Consider the following 24,144-nt stretch of genomic DNA (forward strand, 5'->3'; position numbering starts at 1 on the left):
AAGTATTTATTTATTTTGAGAGAGAGAGTGGGGGAGGGACAGAGAGAAGGTGAGAGAGAATTCCAAGCAGGCTCCACACTGTCAGCACAGACCCTGACACAGGACTTGATATGACAAACCACAAGAACATGACTTGAACCGAAATCAAGAGTCAGCCACCCAGGCGCCCTAGAATTTATATTTTATTGATACACATCCTATTCAGCTGATAATACATGTATTTATTGAACACCCATATTTGCACAGCAATATGCTAAACACTGTAGATAATTGGGTCCTATTTCCACCTTTATATATAAATCAATTTAAATATATAGACAACTTATTTTTAATGAACTTGTATGTTAATGAAGAAGAAAGAACAGCATGTAGGTAACAAATATAAAGGAATATAATAGAAGTATAGAGAAAATATTATGAGACTGTTGGACAACTAGCCAAAGTCTACTTTCTGGGAAAAAAAAAAAATTACAATGTGAAATGGCAAAGAGAATATAGCCAAATTCAGTTACTGAGGCACCTTGTATTCATAGTTGAGCAGAAGCTTTAAAAACTCTAACATGTGCAGGCTACATGTTAGAGCTTATTATTTTCAACAGTTTTTTTTTTTTGTTTTTTTTTTTTTGGTTTTTTTTTTGTTTTTATTTTTGGGACAGAGAGAGACAGAGCATGAACGGGGGAGGAGCAGAGAGAGAGGGAGACACAGAATCGGAAACAGGCTCCAGGCTCCGAGCCATCAGCCCAGAGCCTGATGCGGGGCTCGAACTCATGGACCGCGAGATCGTGACCTGGCTGAAGTCGGACACTTAACCGACTGTGCCACCCAGGCGCCCCTAGAGCTTATTATTTTCTTGTTTGGTGTTCACTTTCTTTAATATGTCATATTTATAAAATCAACCCTAAAATGGCTTCAAATTGTTGCATTCAAATAAGTGCAGTGTTTAATGGTTATTTTCTTAGGCAAATGACGGTGGCATCTGGAAATCAATTAGTAGAATGTCAGGAGTGCCATAATCTCTACCACCAAGACTGCCATAAGCCTCAGGTGACAGACAAGGAAGTGAATGACCCTCGCCTTGTGTGGTATTGTGCCCGATGTACCAGACAAATGAAAAGAATGGTAAGAATCTTTTTTTTCTCTATTTTAAATGGTCTCTGTCATTTTTTTTGCTGATAATTGCTTTCAAAATAAACATTTGAACCTTTAAGTTAGTTGAAAAAAAATTACAAATACTGATTATTTAAGTGTTTGTATGTAAAGTGTATATGTATGATTTATGTATCTATGCCTAAACTCTTAGATCATGTTATATCCATTTTTCTCTGTTCAGCTTTTAGCTTATTCTATTATATATAAACAAAATTAGAGACTCACAAAATATTAATGTTTGTTACTAGTATGTCAGTGTATTTACAAACATTTAGAAATACTACAAACCAGTGTGGGAAATGGTGAAATATAAAGCCCTGGTCTTTGGTGAGTCTGGTAAGGACATTTTGAAAATGTCTGTTCCTGAGTGGCTGAAACCATCAAACTCACAAGCTGTTTACAGAGACATTATTTGTATATGCATCTGTGTCTTTCCATGTGTGTTACTCTATTCTTCTGTCTTTTCCTTCTCATTGTCTTTGAGTGACCATTTATCTCATTTTCCCAATGTACTTTCTCTTTCTACTGCTCACTAACATAACTGCCTTTAACATCATACTGAAATGCGTTTCCGTTTGTTATATTGGATAGCATTGTAACTTTTATTCATTTAAAAAATAGATAAGTGGGGGCGCCTAGGTGGCGCAGTCGGTTACAGCCAGGTCACGATCTCACGGTCCGTGGGTTCGAGCCCCGCATCGGGCTCTGGGCTGATGGCTCAGAGCCTGGAGCCTGTTTCCGATTCTGTGTCTCCCTCTCTCTCTGCCCCTCCCCTGTTCATGCTCTGTCTCTCTCTGTCCCAAAAATAAATAAAAAACGTTGAAAAAAAAATAGATAAGTGAACTTCATTTTCCTTTAAAGAAATCCAGTGACTTATTTGCTTCTCCTCTTCTTCCTTCCCTTAGAGTAGGGATTCTTGATAGAAGAATTTTCATGTCTGTTAACCAAATAAATTTCTACATAGACTTTTCTGGTCAAATGTATCTTTTTTAAAGTTAGGAATATTTAGTTAAAAGTAAAAATTCAGGATACCTATTTTACTTTTCAGTCAGTTAAATCAGAAATAGGAAATGTTTGGAGCACCTGGGTGGTTCAGTCGGTTGAGTGTCTGACTTCTGCTCAGGTCGTGATCTCACAGTTTGTGGGTTCAAATCCTGCGTCAGGCTCTGTGCTCACAGCTTGGAGCCTGGAGCCTGCTTCAGATTCTGTGTCTCCCTCTCTCTGACCCTCACCACTCAGCTCTGCCTTTTTCTCTGTCTCAAAAAATAAACATTAAATATATATATAATATGAAATGTTATTTCCTATTAATTTCACTAGTATGTTATACTTTCAGTTTGTAACAGGGATTTTCTGTGACAAGGTATAATTTTTCTTAGTCTGATTTTTATTTAGTTTATTGTTTAAACTAGTCTTCCAGGACCTCAACCAAATGATTATGGGTGAGCAATATAGTGCATTCCAGGGCACTGACAGAAGTAGTCACTAAGAATTGATAATAGTAAAAATAAATAATTTGTGACCATAATGTCTTTCTTTAGTATACTTTCAAAGGTTTTTTTTTTTTTTTTACTGTTATTTTATTGTAAAGTCTCAAGTAAGTAAACACTACTCTCAAAGTATTTTCTCCTCCATTTTATATGACTTAGTTTGCACCAAATGTATGTTTATGGTTCTGACCCTGTTTCTGGAATGCATTTCGGCAGCTGACCCGATATCCTACAGTAACTTTAAGTTTAACATCTTTAAAATTGAAATTTTCTTCTCCACTCAGTTTTTCCCCCAGTTGCCTGAATGAGAAAACATTATCCTTGATGCCCCTCTTAATTCCATATTACTTTGTTCACCAAATTTGCTGGTTCTTCCTCTTATCCATTTCTTGACTCTGTTCATTTTGCCCATTATTACCTTGTTCCACAAATCCCTCACTTCTTGTCTGTTGCTTTAGCCTCTTAAGGAGGTTCCTCGCTTCCTTTCAATCCACTTTATTCACTTCAGTTAAAACAATTAGAATTATTCTTCTAAAGTACTTATCTAATTTTATCTACTTAAATATGCCCAATGGCTCTCAATTACTTATATAATGAGATTATACACATTAGGGGGAATTTACGGACCTTCTCTCTTTGACCCAAGTCTGTCTTTGTATTCCTTTCTCCCACCACTTCACCGTATACACCCGTACACTCTGGCCATGCCAGACTAAATGTATCATTCCCTGATTATGTGGTGAGCTTTCCTGTTCTATTCTCCGCTTTTCTTCATCTCAGGTATCCTTTGTTCTTTATCTGCTTTACAAATTAAATGTGTAATCAATTTGATCAGTAAGACCATGTCTCATTCATTGGCATAGCACCAGAGCAGAGCTCAGGACTAGACATGTGCTACATTCTGTTGTTCTCAGTTTAAGGTATGTAAAATGGAGGAAATGTGGGTTAGTACCAGAAATAGTAAGTTTAGTCCATATGTCCAACGGTTAAAGTACTGAATGGAGAGCCATAACTAATGTTAAAACATGATTAGAATTCACTAAGAATAGACTTGGAGAAATACCAAAAGCCATGATCTGAAGTGAGCCTAAAGATCAGGATCCAATAAACACAAAATAATGAGAGAAAGGAATTTGGAAATAGTGTGGGTGCTACACCTAGTCATTCTAACTATAATTGCTTTCAGTGAGGTTCCGATACGTGCATTGGTTATTGCTCCAAGGAATTTTAGAGATACTATAAATAGCATCTTATATCCCCATTCTCCTCACACTAATTTCTCCAACTAGGGCAGGTTCCACAGTACACATTATTATAGGAAGACCTAGTTAAGAATGTTGTGATAGTGTGTGGCAGGCTCCAAGATCGTTCTTCAGTTCTATAATGTTCTCTTTACCACGTAATGGGTTTTGCCCCAGTGCTATGTTGGAGATTCATATGACTTGCTGAGTTGGTTTTCAATCTAGGGTAGTAACACACCTACTCAGCAGCATTTAGCAATACATGGTATTTTTGATTGCTGCCATACTGGCAATTATTGTCCTGGGTGGGGAATTTCATACATTCTGCAATGTGTGAAGCAGTCACCCAATGAAAAATTATAGTACCTTGTTGAGCAGCACCAAGTCAGTGATAATATCCTAGTTCCCAAAACTAGTATTTACCATCAAAGAACCAAGGGCTTTGGGTGTTTCTTACTCAACTTCTAAGATGGCTAGGTGATATAGAGGAACCAGAAGATCCAAACATGATCTTCTATGTAGAGGCCTTTTCTTGGCCGCATTATAATGAATCTTCATCTGCTAATGCATACAAGTTAGGTCAGTCTTCAGAGTTTGACCTCTGGAAGATGTGGGTTGAAGGAAATGTAAGCATGAAAGCCATGGTTATGGAACCATGTATTTTTTATTTACTCTGAGGGCTGCATTCTCATAACATGGTTTTGTAATAGAGGATAATATGGCCCTTCTTTACTGCTAGTTGAGATATTTTACCACAGGTAGTCTTCTAGCATCCTTAATAATACTCTTGATCTGAATGTTGCTTTATAAGTGATGTTTGAAAGTAGGTACACTTTCATTATGGAAAGCATGTAATATTAAAAAATGGGATGAATTGAAACTTAAGGATCAAAATCATATGGTAAAGTAAACCATAACACGAGAAGATTACACAAGAATGCCCAGACAAAACAGGCTGCATTCCAATTTCCAGAAATGGGAACGGACTATTTATAAATTTCCTGATATAGTCCCACATGATCTTCTTAGGATTGTCAAAGACAATGGGCTGGCTCGGAGCATCTTTCCCCATCCAGGATGCATGGGTTCTTCCAGATTCAGTTGTCTAATTAACTATGACTGTCAGCAGTCAACATGTGCCAGACACTGTACTAGACTCTTACATAACATAAATCATCTTCATAACCCACTTTATTTGGAAGAGAATGTAATAAAATACCAAGTTACAAAAAAAAAGGAAAAAATCAATTATTGGTCAAAATAAAAACCAAAAATGCTTATAAAGGAATGGGGAGTATAGATTCATCTTTGATAACATAGAAAGTTGTATTTGTGAACTTTCTCAAAGAGTTTAATATGCTTAGTTCTGCAGTGTGGAAAAACTTCAGAAAGATACTTATTTATCAACAATAGTTCTTTATCCACATTCTGTATTTTCTGTATTTAAAACTGCATAATTGATCCAAAGTACCTTTCAACTCACCCTCAGTTACTTAGAGACATGTATCTGAATACCAAGAAAAACACTCTTCTAAGTCTTATTGACCAACTATAATAGATAAATACCCTTCATTACAAGTGAAGCTAACTGGTTACAAATAGTTTGTGATTTTCTTTTTTTAAAGAAACAATTTGTTTTGCCTTGTTAAAATGGTATTTAATCAGCCCTCATCTGCATGATTTCTAAGGCTTAATATTATCTTTACTGTTTAGAAATGAATAAAATATATAAAACCATTCATAGGATGATGATAAAAAATAATTTGTCCAAGAATCTGTATTTTCAGTGTCACCACAATATTTTGTAAATGTTCAACTATACTTCCATTCAGTGAGGAGTCCTGTGACAGATTTTTAGTCTTTTTGTGTGTGTGTGTGCATTCAGTTAATATTTTGTATCTAATTTAATCCACCGATTTTTTACAGGCTCAAAAAACTCAGAAACCACCCCAGAAACCAGCCCCCACAGTTGTTTCTGTAGCTCCAGCTGTCAAAGATCCATTGGTTAAGAAACCAGAAACTAAACTCAAACAAGAGACAACTTTTCTAGCATTTAAGAGAACAGAGGTCAAGGTACAGTACATTCTATTTTTTTCTAAGATTGGATTTTAATTTAATTGACTAAAAAATACTTACTTGAGGGACGCCTGGGTGGCTCAGTTGGCTGAGCATCTGTCTTCGGCTCAGATATGATCTCAGGGTTTATGGGTTCGAGCCCCGCATCAGGCTCTGTGCTGACAGCTCAGAGCCTGGCGCTCCTTCAGATTCTGTGTCTCCCTCTCCCTCTGCCCTTCCCCTGCTCACTCTCTCTCTCTCTCTCTCTCTCTCTCTCTCTCTCTCTCTCTCTCTTAGAAATAAATAAACAGTTGAAAAAAAAATCCAACATGAAACCGTTTTATGGCAAATAAGTTAAGGCCTTTGCTGTCATGTTGATTCTGATTTAAAGGTTTTGGTATTTTTATGATAAAAGTTAATACATTTTTTACTATGGAAAAAAAATGGTTCCATTCACATATTAAAAAGCAAATGGCTTTCTAACTAAGATAATGGGTAGTTTTTACTTACAGTAAAAATTGAGGAATAGTTGAGAAATTTATTTTCTTTACTGAAAGACTAAGAAATTACTTGGTCTGGATTATTGGTGTTGTTTTTACTTTTGCTTGTCCTGATAGTATTATAAGCCATCTGTCATTCTGTGGAAAAGCAATACCAGTAACAGCAAGCCATTAAACTAAAATGCTATGAACACAGAACTTGCTTTCTGTTTGTACTTCATAAGTGTTGGTCTTTTTAATTACTTCAGATGGGTTTTCTTTTGTGATGTTTGTTGAAAGATCATTTAGCCATATGGCAAACAGTTTTGTGTTTAATAGAAAAGGAAAAAATTAGATTTTTTCATAACTGAAAATTAAGTTTACCACACTTGTGTCCTTTTGCTTTCTTTACTAACTTTTTCTCATTACCTGTGTGCATTCCTCTAGGAATTTGTAATTTATGTGTGGTTTATCTTCTCTGGATAATCTTACGAGAAAGTTACTGTGTAATGTATAATGTGAAAAAATCCTATTGTTTTTCAGAGAACGTGAACAAAAATCTGGGCTTTTCCTCTTATAAATATCTCAGCACTCTATTCTGATTACTTTTCACATGGGTTAAAAATGTCCACATGCAGATGGTATTGAAGGCTACCTTGTAAGAAGTAAAAATGTTTTTTACCAACTCTCCCAGAGTTCAGGTTTAAAGTATAACAGCATATATTTTAGGCATGGTAATTACCATATTGATAAGTAAATTAGTGTTTGTAAGACTTAATCTTTTACCTGTAATGAATTTAACACTTTTGTGACTCTTCTTAAGAATATAAAGGTAGAGAGCATACTGGTGAGAAGTTCAGTTTATAATTAATTTGAACAAAGTACATTTTTGCCCAGTGTGAAGGTGAAACAAATTTGTCCTCGTGTGAGAGCAATATTTGTTTATATAGTGACGCTGGTATCACTGTTAGCTTTTGACTGGCCAGTGAAGTTAATTAGAGAAACTAAGGTGTTAAATCTTTAAGAAATTCATCTGGGAGTGAGTCAGACCTGCCTAAATTGTCACTGTGCAGCTCTTGAGGCAGTTAATAAAATTCTTTATACAGAGCAGGAATCTCTTCTTATGTGATAGTTTCAATGGAAACCTGAACAAATTGTGGAAATAAAGTTATGAAACCTTTTTAATATATCACCAGAGCTGTATAATTACAAATAGCTAACATTGCAAATCTGTATGTATTTTGCAATGCAGGAGCTATTTACTCAAAATTGGTATTGGAACATTTTTAAAAAAACATTCTAGGGCACCTGGGTGGCTCAGTTGGTTAAGTGTCTGACTCTTGACTTTGGCTCACGTCATGATCTTACAGTTTGTGACTTTGAGCCCCATGGCAGGCTCTTGTATGGATAGCGAGGAACCTGCTTAAGATTCTGATTTCCTCTCTCTGTCCCTTCCCGACTTGCTCACTCTCTCTCAAAATAAACAAAAATAAACTTAAAAAAATTATTTAAAAAATGAATTCAGAATCTGACACATTTACTCAATAAGTAATTATCAAATAAATCTGTTTATCTCAGACATCGTCTAAATTTCCTGGGTATGAGCATTTTTATTCATTAAGAGTGGATTCTGTTTTTGAAATGATCCACAAGCCATTTGGAACAAAGTCTAAAGAATAAGGTGCTTTACTGAGCTAGATATTACTTTATTTAGGTGAAAAACAAGTTAAAGCATTAAATCTGATTTTTCTGATAGAGCTTGTAACTGAATCTAAAAGCAATTCCCAAAAAGGAATTTCATACGTTTCTTTTTCAGAATCATTAGAACAAGAATATGGCATCCCAGAATTTCTGCCTTGGAAGTGGTAGCATCCATTAGCTATGAATAAGTTTAATGTTTGTGTTTTTTGGTTTTTGGTTTTTGGTTTTTTTTTCAGATCAGTTTCGTAAGAACTTAATTTGGTGGTGTGATTTAAATTTCCCAAACCATTACTTCTGTATAAAAAGTCCAAAATTAAACTTGTTATATATTTAAGAATATTACATTATGTATTAATTATACTTGGCTCTAAAGCAATATTTATCTTGTTTTTTAGACATCCACGGCTATTTCAGGAAATTCTTCTAGTACCAGTGTTTCTTCTTCAGTAACTAGTGGCCTAACTGGATGGGCAGCTTTTGCAGCTAAAACTTCTTCTGCTGGTCCATCAACAGCAAAGTTGAGTTCAACAACCCAAAACAATAGTGGGAAACCAGCTACCTCATCAACTAACCAGAAGCCTGTGGGTTTGACTGGTCTGGCGACATCATCTAAAGGTGGAATAGGTTCCAAAATAGGTTCCAATAACAACACTGCACCCACTGTACCCTTGAAACCACCTCCACCTCTAACTTTGGGCAAAACTGGCCTTAGTCGCTCTGTTAGTTGTGACAATGTTAGCAAAGTGGGTCTTCCTAGTCCGAGTAGTTTAGTTCCAGGAAGCACCAGCCAACTCAGTGGGAATGGAAATAGTGGGACATCAGGGTCCAGTGGAAATACCACTAGCAAAACCACTTCAGAATCAAGCAGCTCTCCCTTAGCATCCCTTAAAGGTCCAACTTCACAAGAATCACAGCTCAATGCCATGAAGCGATTACAGATGGTCAAGAAGAAAGCTGCCCAGAAGAAACTCAAGAAGTAATCTGGCCAAGTAGGTTTTTATTTGACATTACCCTAAAATCTTATTATTAGGACATAAACTGTAATATACTATAATTTAATAAAAATTTTCACAATGAAATTTCTATTATTTCTTACCTTAAAATGCTAAATGTTATTTAACAAAATTTGGAAATCTTTTTATTTTAAATCTGTTTACCATTTTTAAGTTGCCATAGTGTGTGAAAACACTGACTAGCATGATTAATTCTTTGGGTTCCTGGGTGGCTCAGTCAGTTGAGCATCCGACTCTTGATCTCAACTTAGGGTCATGATCTCACAGTTCATGAGTTCAAGCCCCATCACAACATGGAGCCTGCTTGAGATTCTGTCTCTCCCTCTTTCTGCCCTTCCCTGTTCACACTCGTTCTTTGTCTCTCTCTCTCTCTCTCAATAAATAAATAAATGAACTAAAAAAAAAAAAAACCACAAAGTAATTAATTCTTGATGACAACTTCTAGAATCCCAAGAGACTGGTAGTATATGTGATTTTTTTTAAAAAAGGAATAGTTCATCTTCTAGCAAAGCCCTAAGAATTAGGGTTTTGAATTAGGTGCCTTATAAGATGGCAGGAATGACACTTTATTATAAAGTTTTCTACTTTCCCCTCAATATTCCAGATATTCATTGTTAGTCCCCAGCCTCATTTCATGATTCTCCCTCTCACCCCAAATATTTCATCTCCCCATTTTCAAAATTAACTTTTCATAATTGATTTCTCATATTTCTGTATTATACCTTTTTTATCACTTCATATAATTATTTAGGGATGTATCTCTTCTGTAGATTGTGGCCTCCCATGCCCTTTTAATGCAATATTTTTCTCCCATTGCCCACTTTTCCTCACATTGCCAGTCTAACATCTGCACATAGTTAGTACCTAATAAATGTTGAGTTTTGATTTACCCTGATTATACACACACCTGAGAATTCTTGAGCAAAATATCCACTCCAAAATAATTCCTGATTTGCTTACATGCTGGTAGTTTCTTCCTATACCATGAAAAGGAAAAGGGCTGCTTTATTTCTATTGCCCAAAAGTATTGTAACGTTTCAATTTTAGTTACCTTTGTATAAAAGAAGCTCCTATATCAAGATTAAATCTTGAAATTATTTTGATGTGTGTGTACATTGTTAAATCACAAAATGTGGGGAGTCTGAGCAGTAGTCTTATTTGTAAATTAACAAATTAGCCTACTGTTGTTTTACATCTAGTTTTTGACAGAAGATATGAGGCTTTCTGGCCCAGAGAAACAGTTTATTACTCACAGGAAAATTCAACAGCCATTTCATACTTCATGAATACCTCATTTCATCCAGAAACTGGAAGTCCAAAATTTCCTTCATTCATTAGACTATGAGCAGCCTTATTTCTTCAACTTTGATATGTGCTACTAAATCTTTAAAACCTCTAATCTCAAACCCAGTCCCTTAATCTCTAGCTTTTTCTAACAATTTCTAAAATATATTGATACGAGATTTCTGTGACAATAAAAGGAAAGCTACTATTTTAAACGACCCTTAAATAATGGCACTAAATTATTCATAGTAAAATAGAATCCAAGATTGAGATAATCCCATTACTTACATGTGGAGTAAACATCTATTTACATGTTGAAAATCTGCCTACAGATGTTTCTGTTTTGAGAAACAGATTTCTGTGGATTAAACATAATTTGGCATGAGCCCCAAATCCCCATTAGGATCAAAAAGACTAAAAAAAAAAAAAAGGAAAACCCATAAAATCATCATATTTGTTTATAGGTCAGGGCTAGTTTGACCTAAACTGGACAAAACGATCTGATACAAGCTAAACTCGAATTAACAGTTCGTGTGACTGCAGTACCTATGAAAACTTAAAGCCGTAAGGTACAGTTTGCACACTGGCACTTGAAGGGGAAAATTTTATCCCATCACAGCCAGAACACATGTACTGGAAAGAGTTGAGAAGAGACGCAACTTTTAATTTCTGTAGTATTTCAGAGAGGATGTTAGAAGCCTTTTTAGGAAGTTATTTTTCATTGAGCATGGCTCTTTGTATAGGTTGTATGTGCATAAATATATATTTGGAATCTATACATACGTGTAAGTATGCATACATCTAGTACTGTATATAATTCAGTTTAATATTTCATACAGGTATTTTTATATTAAAGTTTTCTTCAGGTAGATCTTAGACTTTGATTTTTTTCCATACCATTTTTTTTTCCAAAGGTCATGCTTTTATTTATTTTTTTAAATATAATTTGTCCAGCTGGCTTACATATAACATCCAGTGCTCATCCCAACAAGTGCTCTCCTCAATCCCCATCACCCATTTTCCCCTCTCCCCCACCTCCCCACATCCACCCTCAGTTCGTTCCCTATATTTAAGAGTCTCTTGTGGTTTGCCTCCTTCCCTCTCTGTTACTATTTTTTCCCCCTTCCCTTCCCCCATGGTCTTCTGTTAAGTTTCTCAAGATCCACATATGAGTGAAAACAAATGATATCTGTCCTTTTCTGACTTAATTCACTCAGCATACCTTCCAGTTCCATCCACATTGCTACAAATGGCATGATTTCATTCCTTCTCATTGCCAAGTAATATTCCATTGTATATATAAACCACATCTTCTTTATCCATTCATCAGTTCCATACCATTAAGTGAGCTACAAAGCTTTTTAACTGACCATGTGATGAAAGTCGCCAGCTTTATATTAATAGTATTTATCATTTAATTTATTTTGTTACACATAGGTTTCCCCACCACCACCACTAGATTTTAAATTGGATGAGGACAGAGATCTTGTTTGATTTGCACACCATTAGCACACCATTGCACAGCATCCCACTGTAATTCTCAATAAATATTATGCCAGTGAATGAATAGACCTATAAGTAGGTGAGCCAAAGTAAGCTTTTAGGATTGTAAGCTCAAATCATATTTTAGTAGAAATTTGGTCAATATCACTTTATGCACATTGTGCTTTGTTAGATTTTGGTGACTTAACAACAACAAAAAAAAACCACTAAACAAACACTGGCTTAAAGTCAGAAGACCTTGTCAGAATCCCAGTCCTCGATATATGAGCTGTGTAATCTTTGGTTTCCTCCTCTATAAAATATAGATGATAATTAATGAGATAAAATGGAAGGCATCTAACATTCTAAGGTTAGGTTTCTGATGCTGATACCTAACAAGGATGTCATGGTACTGTTTATTAGTAACAGATTATTTAATTATACTGTGATGATCACAGGTTGTATAGGAAATACATCATTTTATAAAAATAAATATATTATTACAATAATCATAAAAATTATATAAAGAATTAGAGAAAGCCATAAATACATTTGCACACCATAGTATTGTTTTCTTGTAAGATAAACTTGACTAAGAATATATCCCCTACATTTTTGAACAAGAGCTACTCATTCTGCTATATGCTAACGGGTGACTTATTTTACTGAAAAACCGAAGCAAATCTTGCCTATATCAAGAGTGTAATAACAGGAAAGAAGTAGCTGGCCTTCAGAGACGCAGGTTGAATTCCAATGGTCCTGGTGTGAAGATGCATTATATTGGATAATTTTGTAGATAACAGATAATTTAATGACTAAGTTTTTATATAATTTAGTGTATAGAAGGAAGTAACAAAAAATTAGCCTTTAAAAATAGTAACATTCTATAAATAGTAGAATTTCCCCAGAGAATGTAAAGTTGAGTGTCCTTCCAGTCAATGAAATTTAATTACTTCTTCATCAACTATAATGTAAATTTATAGGCTTAATTTGGCTTGAATTTTGTGAGGGCTAGATGTATTCAGTATTGGGCACTACACTGAGTACCTTAAGAAGCCATAGTTAGGACAAACAGGATTTCAGTAGTTTCCCCACCATCTTAGAATATAAAGATTTTATCTCTGTTCACATGGCTTTGAGAGTGTTTTGCAGTAGACAAAAATCTAAGAAGCTTATGGGCAGTTTTTAATTTCATATTTCAGTAATAAAAACACTGATTTTTGTACATCATCTGAACTATTCATCACAAATAGTGACAGGCAGTTAATAGCCATCTCTAAAGGTCCAAATTATATTTCAGGCAAAATATGAAATACATCAGCACTTAAAAGTATTTCATGCAGTGCTGCATTTATATGATTAACAATGTGCGCTGTATCTCTTCTGCACAGCTCAACCTTCATAGAATTGTTTTATACTAGTAGCAAAAGAATATTTTTCTAAAGTACAAGGAATGTTCGGATAGTGGCTTTGTGACTTTTTCACATGATTTAAGTACCCATGGTAATTTGTATTACTGGATCTTTTATAATTCCGAACATTATTATGTATATTAGAACATCTGTATTTAAAAATAAATACTAAAATGTTTACATACACTTGTTTATTTGTTTTACAAAGGAAAACAGCCACAGAAATTTCTCCTTCATTCTTGGTAAAAATACCCATTTCAGAGAATTCTATATTTTACAATGACATTTAAATTTTAAAATACAAAGAAATAATTGTTTCTTCATGCCTTAATTATAATGATGTCACCAATAGTTTTATCTTTTTAAACTTCTTAAAGACTTACATACATCATAACTATCTGAGTTTCATTTCCCCTATGTTCAACAAAATAATGTCTGACCTCAAAATTATAATTACTTGATTCTTAACAACATATCAAGAAAATGAAGGTATTGTATAACGTTAAAAAAATAAAGCCTAAATGGCATATGAAATGTAGGTATATTTTTAAAATAGCAACTACATAGTTTTAGAGTAATGTATGTGCATTACAATAGTGAGGGACTACAGGAGATGGCTTCATTACACTTGCTCAGCAGCTAACTGCAGCTCTGATTTTAGTGGTGTGGTTTCTAAAAAGGTGAGACAGGAGGCACCAACCTAGGACCACACAAGCAGACAAAGCTTCTATACATCTAGTGACTTATTTCAGCCAAAACAGCAAATATGAGCTGTTTCTATCAATCTTCATTTTAAGGGGAGTATTGAAGTCACAGCTAATTTAAATACATGCATTTAATATATATTAAGTTATATATTAAACATATATATACTTTTATATATTAAAAGTATAAATATCATATATAAAAAATACATTAGATATAGTTTCCCCACCAGTTTGGCTGTTGGGCATGTTCATAGTTACCACAAGTTTGGATTTCCTTCTGTTTTGCCCTACGCAAACTGGAATTATGTTTTCACCATTGGGTACAAAGCACCATTTAAAAGACATAAAAAGTCTCTGTATGTCTAAAAGAGAATCTTCTTTTAGTATCCAAACTCAAAACAAGAAAATGTTATGCAAAAACAACTTACCATTAGAACCTTATAAAACTATCTTTAGATTCAGTATTTCAGGTACAATATTATGAAATGTAAATTATTCTGTCATGGAAATGTCTTAATTTCTATGGTTGTACATGTCATATGCATACTTAAAACAGCCCTCTGAAAATCACTGTTCATTTTGTTATTTGTATTCTTCAGTAATGTATGTTACAGTATACGTTCTAGAGATCAAATCTTTCAAAGTAACAATTAAATCTTTAATGTCATTATTAGCACATTCTATGTGGGAAATGAAAGTCCACTTTATGTTGGTGTTTAAAGGAAACCACTAAGTCAAACTTTAAATCTTTTTACTGTCCTAAAGGAGCATCAACAAGTCAATAAAATGTCTTGACAAAATATCCTGAAATCTTACGGGACAATTTTGAGCTATTCCCAAGTGAAAGTTCAGTGTCCCAGGACATTGTGTTTCAGCAAATGTTATCCTTAATGCCTTCTTTGTCTAAGTACAATCGGCAACTAAAAATATTTACATCTTGGCTCAGAACATGGAGCACACATTCCACATTCATCATCCAAATGATTGAGCGATCCAAAAATATTTCCTCATTCAAGTAACATTAGTGATCATGTAGCATCGTTTTTAAACAATTATACTTTAAAAAATGTTTAAGCAAAACAAAACAAAAAAAAATAAACGTAGATACGTCATTTTCTCTAGACTAATATCATGGAAATCCTCCTAGCCCTTGATTTTGAAAAACTTCTCAATACTTAAATATGACCTGAGAGAAAAATGGTCCTTATCAATGTCCATTATGTGCATCATTAAGTGCTTTGCTGACAGCAAATGTATACTCCTGGAGGGTTGATACAGCATAGTGGTTAGGAGTGTAGATCCCAGAACCAGACCTAGGTTTGAGTCCCAGCCCTTACTAGCAGTGTACCTGGGCTAAATTACTTCATCCATGTGGGCCACAGTTTCTTCATAATGTTGTGAGTATCAAATAAGTTACCACATGGGGCACCTGGGTGGTTCAGTCGGTTCAGCGTCCGACTTCGGCTCAGGTCATGATCTCACAGTCCGTGAGTTCAAGCCCCATGTCGGGCTCTGTGCTGACAGCTCAGAGCCTGGAGCCTGTTTCAGATTCTGTGTCTCCATCTCTCTCTGAACCTCCCCCGTTCATGCTCTCTCTCTCTGTCTCAAAAATCAATAAAGGTTAAAAAAAAAATAAGTTACCACATAAGAAACTTATAGAACAATTTTTGTCATTAGTATGCATTCAGTAAATGTAAGATAAGGTCATTCAGGGTTTTTTTTCATTTAAAACTTACAGTAAAGAGATGTTCCACAACAAAGATTTCTAGCTGGCTGTTAATTCCTATTATGTATATTTAGTATACGCCTGGTTTATGCATAACAGTGTATAATCTATATCACATAGTATACATAACCATATAATGAATATAATTACATGTGTGTGAGTGTATATGTGCACACACACACAAAAGAGAATGAGAGAAACAAAAACATTTGAGGCAAAATACATAATACAATACATTGAAAAAATCTTATCCTTAGATCCAGCCTTTCATGCTGATAAAGGATACATTTATCTTTTCAAAGATCTCCATTTTTAAGTAGTTGGTAGTTGGAGCTTTAGCTGTTTGTTTTGCTGTTTCTGTTTGTTTCCCTCAACATTTATTCTTCAAAATACATTTTGAAATAATCTTGTTAGGAAGCAGTCTTCCTTAAAACTTGATACGGTATCAGTTCATGTAGTATGGAGGTTTCTTGATTTCTAGACCAACATTTTGTAAGTTTTATGAGGTAGTCCATCAATAACCTGCCAGAAAACAGAAGTCAAGGGCTTCTTTTCTTAAGCATAAGTCATCTTCCCAAGGTAGTTAGCTGGCACATATCCTTTCTGCCCTTGAACTTCAGCCAACCACCACTCTTTATTGCCACTTAGGTCACAAAATTTAAGTATGTGGACTCTTTGGTACTCCTGAAGGCTGAGTTCATGGTCACTTCGTGCTTGAAAAGCATGAACTGCATAGAAAATCTAGACAGAAGGAAATGCCATTATTGGAAGTAGAACCAATATTTAGAAATATTTAGAGAAACATTACAAAGATTTCCAAGCTTTTAGAAAGTACGCTGTTCTTCTTTTTTCAAAGTCACATTCCCCAATTCCTTCTGATGGATTTACTTTGCTAAACCTTGACCCAGATGAGAATAGTTCAATAGGCATTCTTACTGTTCTTTTGGGAGGAGTCTAAACTGTCCATGCTTGAAGGCAATTTCCCAGCTTCTATTAAATGATTATTTTTTTTATTTTTTTAAATTTTTTTTTTTTAAGTAGGCTCCACACCCAACATGGGGTTTGAACTCATGACCCTGAGATCAAGAGTCACATGCTCTACTGACTAAGCCAAGCAGGGGCCCCTAAAAGATTTTTTTTAATGTTAATTCTTTTTTTTTTTTATTCAGTAATTGCTCTAAGAATCTCTTCTACAGAAATAGAGACATTAGCAGAGATTTTTATATAATAATATTACTGCAATCCCCATTTGTAAGGTGAAAGTGAGGGAAATGGAAGTAGCACTGAATGTTCAGTAAGAGGAGAATAGTTAAGTCTATTCTGTACCTTTATACTAAGGAAATTTTTGACCTTTACAGTAAGTAAATTTAGTCATTAAAAATGCTGTTTTCTGAGACTAATAGCATGGAGCAAATGCTTTATGATGAAACAGTAAGCCAAAAGAAAAGAAAAAGGATATAAAATCAGTTGTATAAGTCTAAAACTGTTAGTTTCTTTGGTAGAATTAGAGATGATTTTCATTTTTACTTGTTTCTTTATATTCTAAGCCTTTATAATGACAATGCATTAAATTTATAATTTTTAAATAATTTTAAGTGGCCTAGAAGAAATTAATAAAACATGCTTCAGTCAAAAGAATTTTTCTCTAACCTTAGGGCACCTGGGTGGCTCAGTCGGTTAAGCAAGTCCGACTCTTGGTTTTGGTTCAGGTCATGATCTCATGGTTCATGGGTTCAAGCCCCACATTGGGCTCTGTGCTGACAGAGCAGAGCCTGCTTGGGATTCCATCTCTCTCTGCTCCTCCCCCACTTTCTCTCTCTCTATAAAAATAATCATTAAATATTTTTTTCTCTAACCACAAAAGAATACTTCAGAATTATTAGATGCATAAGAAGCCCCTACATGTTTAGTCCTTTTCCACTAAAAGTGTAAGATTGATAACAGAAATGTTTATTTACATCATAAAATTAAGCAATTGACTAACATTTTATTTATTCATTCAATCAAAATTTATTAAGCGCCTATCAAGTGCCAGATATTGTCAGAGAACTTACAACCCAGCTCGGGAAAAATGTGCCCCACAGAATATACACACATACCAAACAAAAAACACCCTACGCACATGAGAGATATATTAACTAATTGTGAGCTAGTTTTTGAAAGAGGTAACCTTCTGTAGGTGGCAAAGTTGATAAAGGGGTGGATATGTCATATTTCAAAGTACAGGGAATATGTGAAAACAGTATATGGGAAAGGCAAGCAGATTAACTTTCTCAAAATTGAGAGTCAATGTTAAAAGAAAATGATAAATAAGATGACTTCATTGAACAGGAAAGGAGACTGGGGAGTGTAGGGAGGGGACTATATAGTTAACAGCATAAGTTATTCTTGTAGATGTTGAACGATTATTTAACTTCTGATGAAGATTTGATATCATTGATTTTATATCATCTCAACAACTCCAGCATGAGCTCCACTTCAAAGAGAGGAGCATTAATGGAGTGCTTGTTTGGCTTAGTCAGTAGAGCATGTGACTCTTGATCTCAGGGTTGAGTTCAAGTCCCAGTTGAGTGTAAAGCTTACTTAAAAAAGAGAGAGAGAGGAACACTTAAACTTTACTGACCACATCATGGTACATAGTAGGAATTCAAATATATGTTAATTTGACTTAAAAGTTAAGTTGAAAGGCTTGGATATTCTACAAGAATATACAAGAGATCGCCTTGCATCATATAAGATACACACAAGACAGATTGTTGAGCATGGATTATTTTGTAATTTAAAAATTAAACAAGAAAACAAAAGGGAAGATGCTATAAGGTCTTGAGCAATGGAGTGGCAGCAATAACCGCCATCTTTTCTAGCGCTCATGAGTTTACATGTCAAATGTGCTTCATCCTCAACAACCCTGTGAGCTGTGAATTGGAGTAGTACAATGCATTAGTCATAGAGTTAGTGCTGCTGGGACTGTATTTTCTAACTCCAGTGCTTGGTCCATTTCTCATACTACTTTAGGAACCAAACTCTTGTTCTAGGAAGGATGAGCAGAGTATATTCTTGTGGAAAGGGATTGAGGTCTAATATGTTGCTGCTGATGTTTTTGTTGTTGATGAGGAAATGAAGATATTGATTAGATTCACAAGAGAAGAGTGGAGGATTTGGTGGACAAAAGCTTTCAGGAATCTGATGCACCATAGTACAGTTTCTGAAATTATCAGTTAAGAGCCTGTGTTAGCAGTTACTAGCCCACTTGTATAATTTTTACTTGTTTCCTTGGTAAAACATATATGCTTTACCAATGCAGCTATAGATTGGTTAGCAGATTGAATTACCTACTAATATATGATTCCTAAATAGTTGTGGTGGTTTTTCACTTTGGCACACATTCTCTCAAAAGGAATATAAAATCTTCCACCTAGATCTATTTGGTATGACATTACAGCAGAGATTATATTTTATACACTAAATATAGATTTTCATGAAATTGTAAATTTAAAGTACAAAATTATATACTTTAAGTGATCGTGGTCCAGAATTAATTTAGGATAAGTATATTTCAGTTTTATATGTTTATGCCTCCTCTGGAAGTAAGTCCACTTTTAAAGAGAAAGCAGTTGATAACATTAGACTACAAGTTAGAAGTTTTCAGCCTGTTCTAGATAAAAGCTGAAGAATTTCTCATTTTTTGGAATATTTTAGTTGTTCCAAACTAATAACTTTCTAGCTTGCAATGTTAATGTTTGGTCCAGATGCATTAATTACATTTTATTAATTTAATCCATAGTCATCTGATCCTTCTCTCTTTTTCCTCAGCATTTATTAAAATATATTTTATTTGCTGCTTCTTTGTACTCTGTAAAGCTCTGGCTCATTGTATGTACTCTATGAATACAACCCAGTTCTCCACGGCATTTCCTTTTTTTTAAATAACACTGTGTACCGAATTATTGACTCATACTCAATGTATTATCCACTGTTTATTAACCACCAGATTTCTCCCTGTAGTAGCATTGCCAGCTAGGCATTCCCCTATTCTATATTTGTGCATTTAATTATTCCTCCCTTAGTGGCCACATTAGCTGTCTCCACTGAATCTCATTTTATTGATTTCTTCCCAGTTCTTCAATTAACAACAACAACAATAATAATTTATTTTAATCTGCTTTCCAAGACTAAAAAGCTGCAAACCCAGTATTTACAGTATATATCATATGTCGTTCAGGAAGCCGAGATGGTTATATTGCATGAAAAATGCTCTTTCTTCTCTTCCCTCCAGGAACAAGCTTTCACATTCTTCAGTGAACAATTATATATTGTTATTTTGCAAGCAATTTTTATAAAGAAATAATTTTAAAGAAAGGTAAGAAAGAATCACCCAACTGCTATTAATATCTTGTATTTCTTCCCTTCTTTCCTTCTTTCCATCCTTCCTTCCTCCCCTCATTCCTTCTCTTCGTCCTTTCTTTTCTTTCTACCAACCTGAAGTAACAATAAACATGGAATTGTAGTATACATAATTTTTGCAGCCTGCTTTTTACTTTAAAATATATTTGAAAATCTTCATGTCAATAAATAGTTCTCTAATGCCTCATTTTAATGACTGCTTATATACATTATATTACAGCTTGATGGCTCATTTTGAAACACTTTCTAAACAATGACATACTACACATGTAACATTATCATCAAAAATAGTTGAAACTTGGGGCGCCTGGGTGGTGCAGTCGGTTAAGCGTCCGACTTCAGCCAGGTCACGATCTCGCGGTCCGGGAGTTCGAGCCCCGCATCAGGCTCTGGGCTGATGGCTCAGAGCCTGGAGCCTGTTTCCGATTCTGTGTCTCCCTCTCTCTCTGCCCCTCCCCCGTTCATGCTCTGTCTCTCTCTGTCCGAAAAATAAATAAACGTTGAAAAAAAAAATTAAAAAAAAAAAAAATAGTTGAAACATGTAATAAAGATGAAGGCCCAGAGAGTGAATTTAGGATTATCTGCAAAACAACTAACTTTTCCTAAGTTTCTAATTCAAGATTTATGTTGTCAGTATGATTTATGTGAAAAAAAGGAAACTGCACTGATTCTCAGACATTGAACATCCCTTTAAAACTGGGTTTAGCCATTATCAAACCTGGTCCACTTTGAGAAGTGCTGAAGGTTGCATCACATTCGTCCTCTACCTTGCTTACCAAGCAAGGCATCTTAGATATTATGATGGACAGACTTCTAAAATAGACACCTTCTGTTGAACATGTCCTGCATAATAAGTTCCCTAATACACTGACTATGAGTTAGCCAAAGATTATCCTGAGTGTGCCTGATGTAAATAAGTGAGCCCTTTAAGAGAGAGTTCAGACCATTTCTGAAGGGAGAACTTTAAAACCAGAGAGATGCTCATCTGCTAGCCTTGAAGAGGCAGCCATATTGCAAACTGCCTACAGATGTAGCCACATGGCAAGGGTCTGAGAGCAGCCTCCAGTTATTGAAAGTGGTTCTCAGCTGATGGCCAGCAAGAAAATGGAGGCCTCGGTCCTACCAGGACAAAGAGCTGAGTTTTGCCAACAACCACAAGCTTGGAAGAGAACTCTGAGTTTCAGGGAGGAACACAGCCCCGAAACCATCTGGATTGCAGCTATGTGACGTGCTAAGCAGAGCACACAGCTAAGCTGTGCCTGGACTTCTGACCTTGGAAATGGTGAGATAATCCATTTATGTTGTTTTAAGCCACTTTGTGATCATTTGTTGTGCATCATAGAAAACTAAGTCAATCATGTCATTACTATTTGACAGGCAAAAGGGGAAAGTACATTAGGATAGGAAGGCATATTTGTTTGACTGTTTTTGTGATATTTTTTGATCTAGCATAAAGTAGTGAGTCAAGAGATTAAAGATTAAGTCCTTTAGTATAAATCAGTACTGTCAGGTTGTGAATATCCATTAACTCCTCCCCATTATTCTTACAGAGTCTCTGGACCATAATTTAGGGAGCTTCTAAAACATTAGGAGAAAGTCCATGCTTTCTGTGTGGCATGTGCATGGAGGAATCTGAATGGATTGGTTCTTCAGTCCCAATAAGGGACCAATAAGGGCAGTGACCATATCCCCCAATTATACCGGTCACAGTTATCTCATCTAGTAGGCACTCTCTTTCATTAACAAAAGTGTCTTATTATAGATAATAAGTTATATTTTCACCTTACTCATAAGACTTCTGATTCACTAGAACCATTCTAGAAAATGTGGGAGGCTTTTAACCCAACAATTTTTTTTCTTGAGTGGCTGGGAGAATGCATAAGCAAGTTAAGTCTTTAGAGCAGTGGTTTCTAACCTTTTAAAATAGAATTTCCCTTTGAAAATATGTTGAAAGCTATGGACTTCTTTTACCATAATTATTTATGCTCATATGCACAAAATTTCCAACATATTTGAGGTGATTTATAAATCCTTCCAAAGCCCATTCATAGATCCCTTTTATTCTTGGAGTTCACATTAAAAACTTAGCTTGAGTATAAAAACTGCAGAGCCACTAGTCTGAAGTCAGTCTGAACATGCCTATTTATGATTAATTTTTAGGATCCCAGTGATGCCTCCTGAATATCAGGTATAGGGCAAAGCTCCCTCTCTACCTGTCTTTCTTGTCAGGGCCCACTGGAGCCATTAATAAGAGTGGATTACAGTCTACAACACCAATGGTAATATGATATTTCAATTCTGGAAGAAAGCAAAAAAAAAAAAAAAAAAAAAAAAAAAAGTGTTACTGCCACAGTAGGAAAGGATAGGGAAAGAAACGGTGAGTCAAAGTGTCATCTTGTTAAACCAAAACAAGTTTCAGTTGATGTTCCTGATGATAAAATAAAATCAAGAACATAAGTTTAAATAGCTGCACAGAAAATTGCTTTGCAGGACATCTCAAATGTGCATATTACAATATGCAATGTATTCTCACTGTTCACACACACACAAAAAGATACAATTAACTCTCACTTTTCAGTCACCTTCTAGGGACCTCTATAATGCATTGTTCTCTTGGACTGTCACACCACAAATATGGGGGTTAACCATTCTCTTCTCTCCACAGTTTCTAAGAGTCAACAAAATGAAAACATCAGCCCTCTGGTAAGGATTAGGAAGATCATACAAGGTTTTCCTTCTGTTTCTGAGGGCTAAACAGTAGTTGCATAACTGGAAAAGTCTAAGAACTACTAGCCCATGTACCTCTATTGACTAGAATTAAGACATTAAGGGAAATATTCCTGTGTAGTCTTTCCTTCTGTCGCTTGTGCTAGGGTTTCTAACAGGTACATTGTCTTCAAATCATAGTAAATTTACCGGGACAGACTTTGTCCTACACAGGAGAGGCCTGCAATTTGAGCTGAATTATTTTAACACAGAGGGAGGTATTCAGGGATCCTATGTGGCCACTGATCCAAGCTGCATTTTCTAATCCAGTTTTGTTAGGAACAAAGCTTTCATATATATATATAAAATATATATGTTATATATAATAATATATAATATATATTATTATATATAACATATATATATTATATATATAATATATATTATTATTATATAACATAGTAATATATGTTATATTATATATTATATTTCATATATATTATATATATAATATTATATTTCATATATATATAATATATTATATAATATATATATATCCCTGACACCAAGGTCTATTTTGAATCAGTTCCAAATTCAGAGGAAAAGGAGTACAAATTGCACTTTATGAAGAGATATTATCAATATACTTTGTTTTGAGTAAAAAGAAATTATCTCATTTTTTTTTTCCTCTCTTGGTAATGGAAACTTCTAATGGACCTAATTCACATGAAACATATTGATAGGATTACTCAAAGAGAATTACTTTGCAGTAGTGGCTATTAGGAACTAGACTACAAATCCCATGTGGAAAGAGCCTAAGTGAGGTGCTTACTCCAAAAGCCCCTGTAAAAGCCAATAAGAACTGGAGCTCAACATTAAGCCAGCTTTAGGGTGTCTTGACAAATTTGGCCCTCAGATTTCTGTCCTTCTAGGTTATTGGGATAAGTTAAAAGTCTGCCAGGACATTTAATCATGACTATACATTTCACTGATAAAATTTCATTAATCTATTGGTATTACAATGTAATTTTGTTTTCTAGAAACTTTGAATAAGCTAAGAGAATGAACAAGGAATAGAAAAACAGTGTTTTGAAACTTCAAGAGAGAAGAGTGATAGAAACATATAGTAATGTCTAGATGAGTTAAGAATCAGTTATGACTGGGAGAAATTATTTGCAAATTATACTTGATAAAGAACTTGCATCCAAAGTATATAAAGAACTCTTGCAAGTGGATAATAAGAAGGAAAATGACCCAATTTTTAAAACGGGCATATATTTAAATGGACATTTCA

General features: G+C 34.8%; 2 protein-coding genes across 5 annotated transcripts in view; one reads left to right on the plus strand and one right to left on the minus strand.

Moving 5' to 3' along the window:
* INTS12 (integrator complex subunit 12) overlaps nucleotides 1–20,257 on the plus strand; it is a 36,834-nt gene extending 16,577 nt beyond the window's left edge. For 2 of the 3 annotated variants that reach the window (XM_011281806.3, XM_006930934.5), the window contains exons 5-7: nucleotides 961–1,120; nucleotides 5,808–5,954; nucleotides 8,512–9,195. In XM_011281806.3, the coding sequence (XP_011280108.1) occupies nucleotides 961–1,120; nucleotides 5,808–5,954; nucleotides 8,512–9,096 (892 nt within the window). In that variant the 3' untranslated portion in view covers nucleotides 9,097–9,195. Of the gene's footprint in view, nucleotides 1–960; nucleotides 1,121–5,807; nucleotides 5,955–8,511; nucleotides 9,196–20,016 lie in introns of those variants that run through there. The other variant, XM_003985117.4, reaches the window with a different exon arrangement.
* ARHGEF38 (Rho guanine nucleotide exchange factor 38) overlaps nucleotides 13,484–24,144 on the minus strand; it is a 131,406-nt gene continuing 120,745 nt past the window's right edge. For both annotated transcript variants that reach the window (XM_045056035.1, XM_003985118.5), the window contains one exon: nucleotides 13,484–16,481. In XM_045056035.1, coding sequence (XP_044911970.1) covers nucleotides 16,296–16,481 — 186 coding nt within the window. In that variant the 3' untranslated portion in view covers nucleotides 13,484–16,295. The remainder of the gene's footprint in view (nucleotides 16,482–24,144) is intronic.

Source organism: Felis catus, chromosome B1 (genome assembly GCF_018350175.1).
Source record: "Felis catus isolate Fca126 chromosome B1, F.catus_Fca126_mat1.0, whole genome shotgun sequence".
NCBI lineage: Eukaryota > Metazoa > Chordata > Mammalia > Carnivora > Felidae > Felis > Felis catus.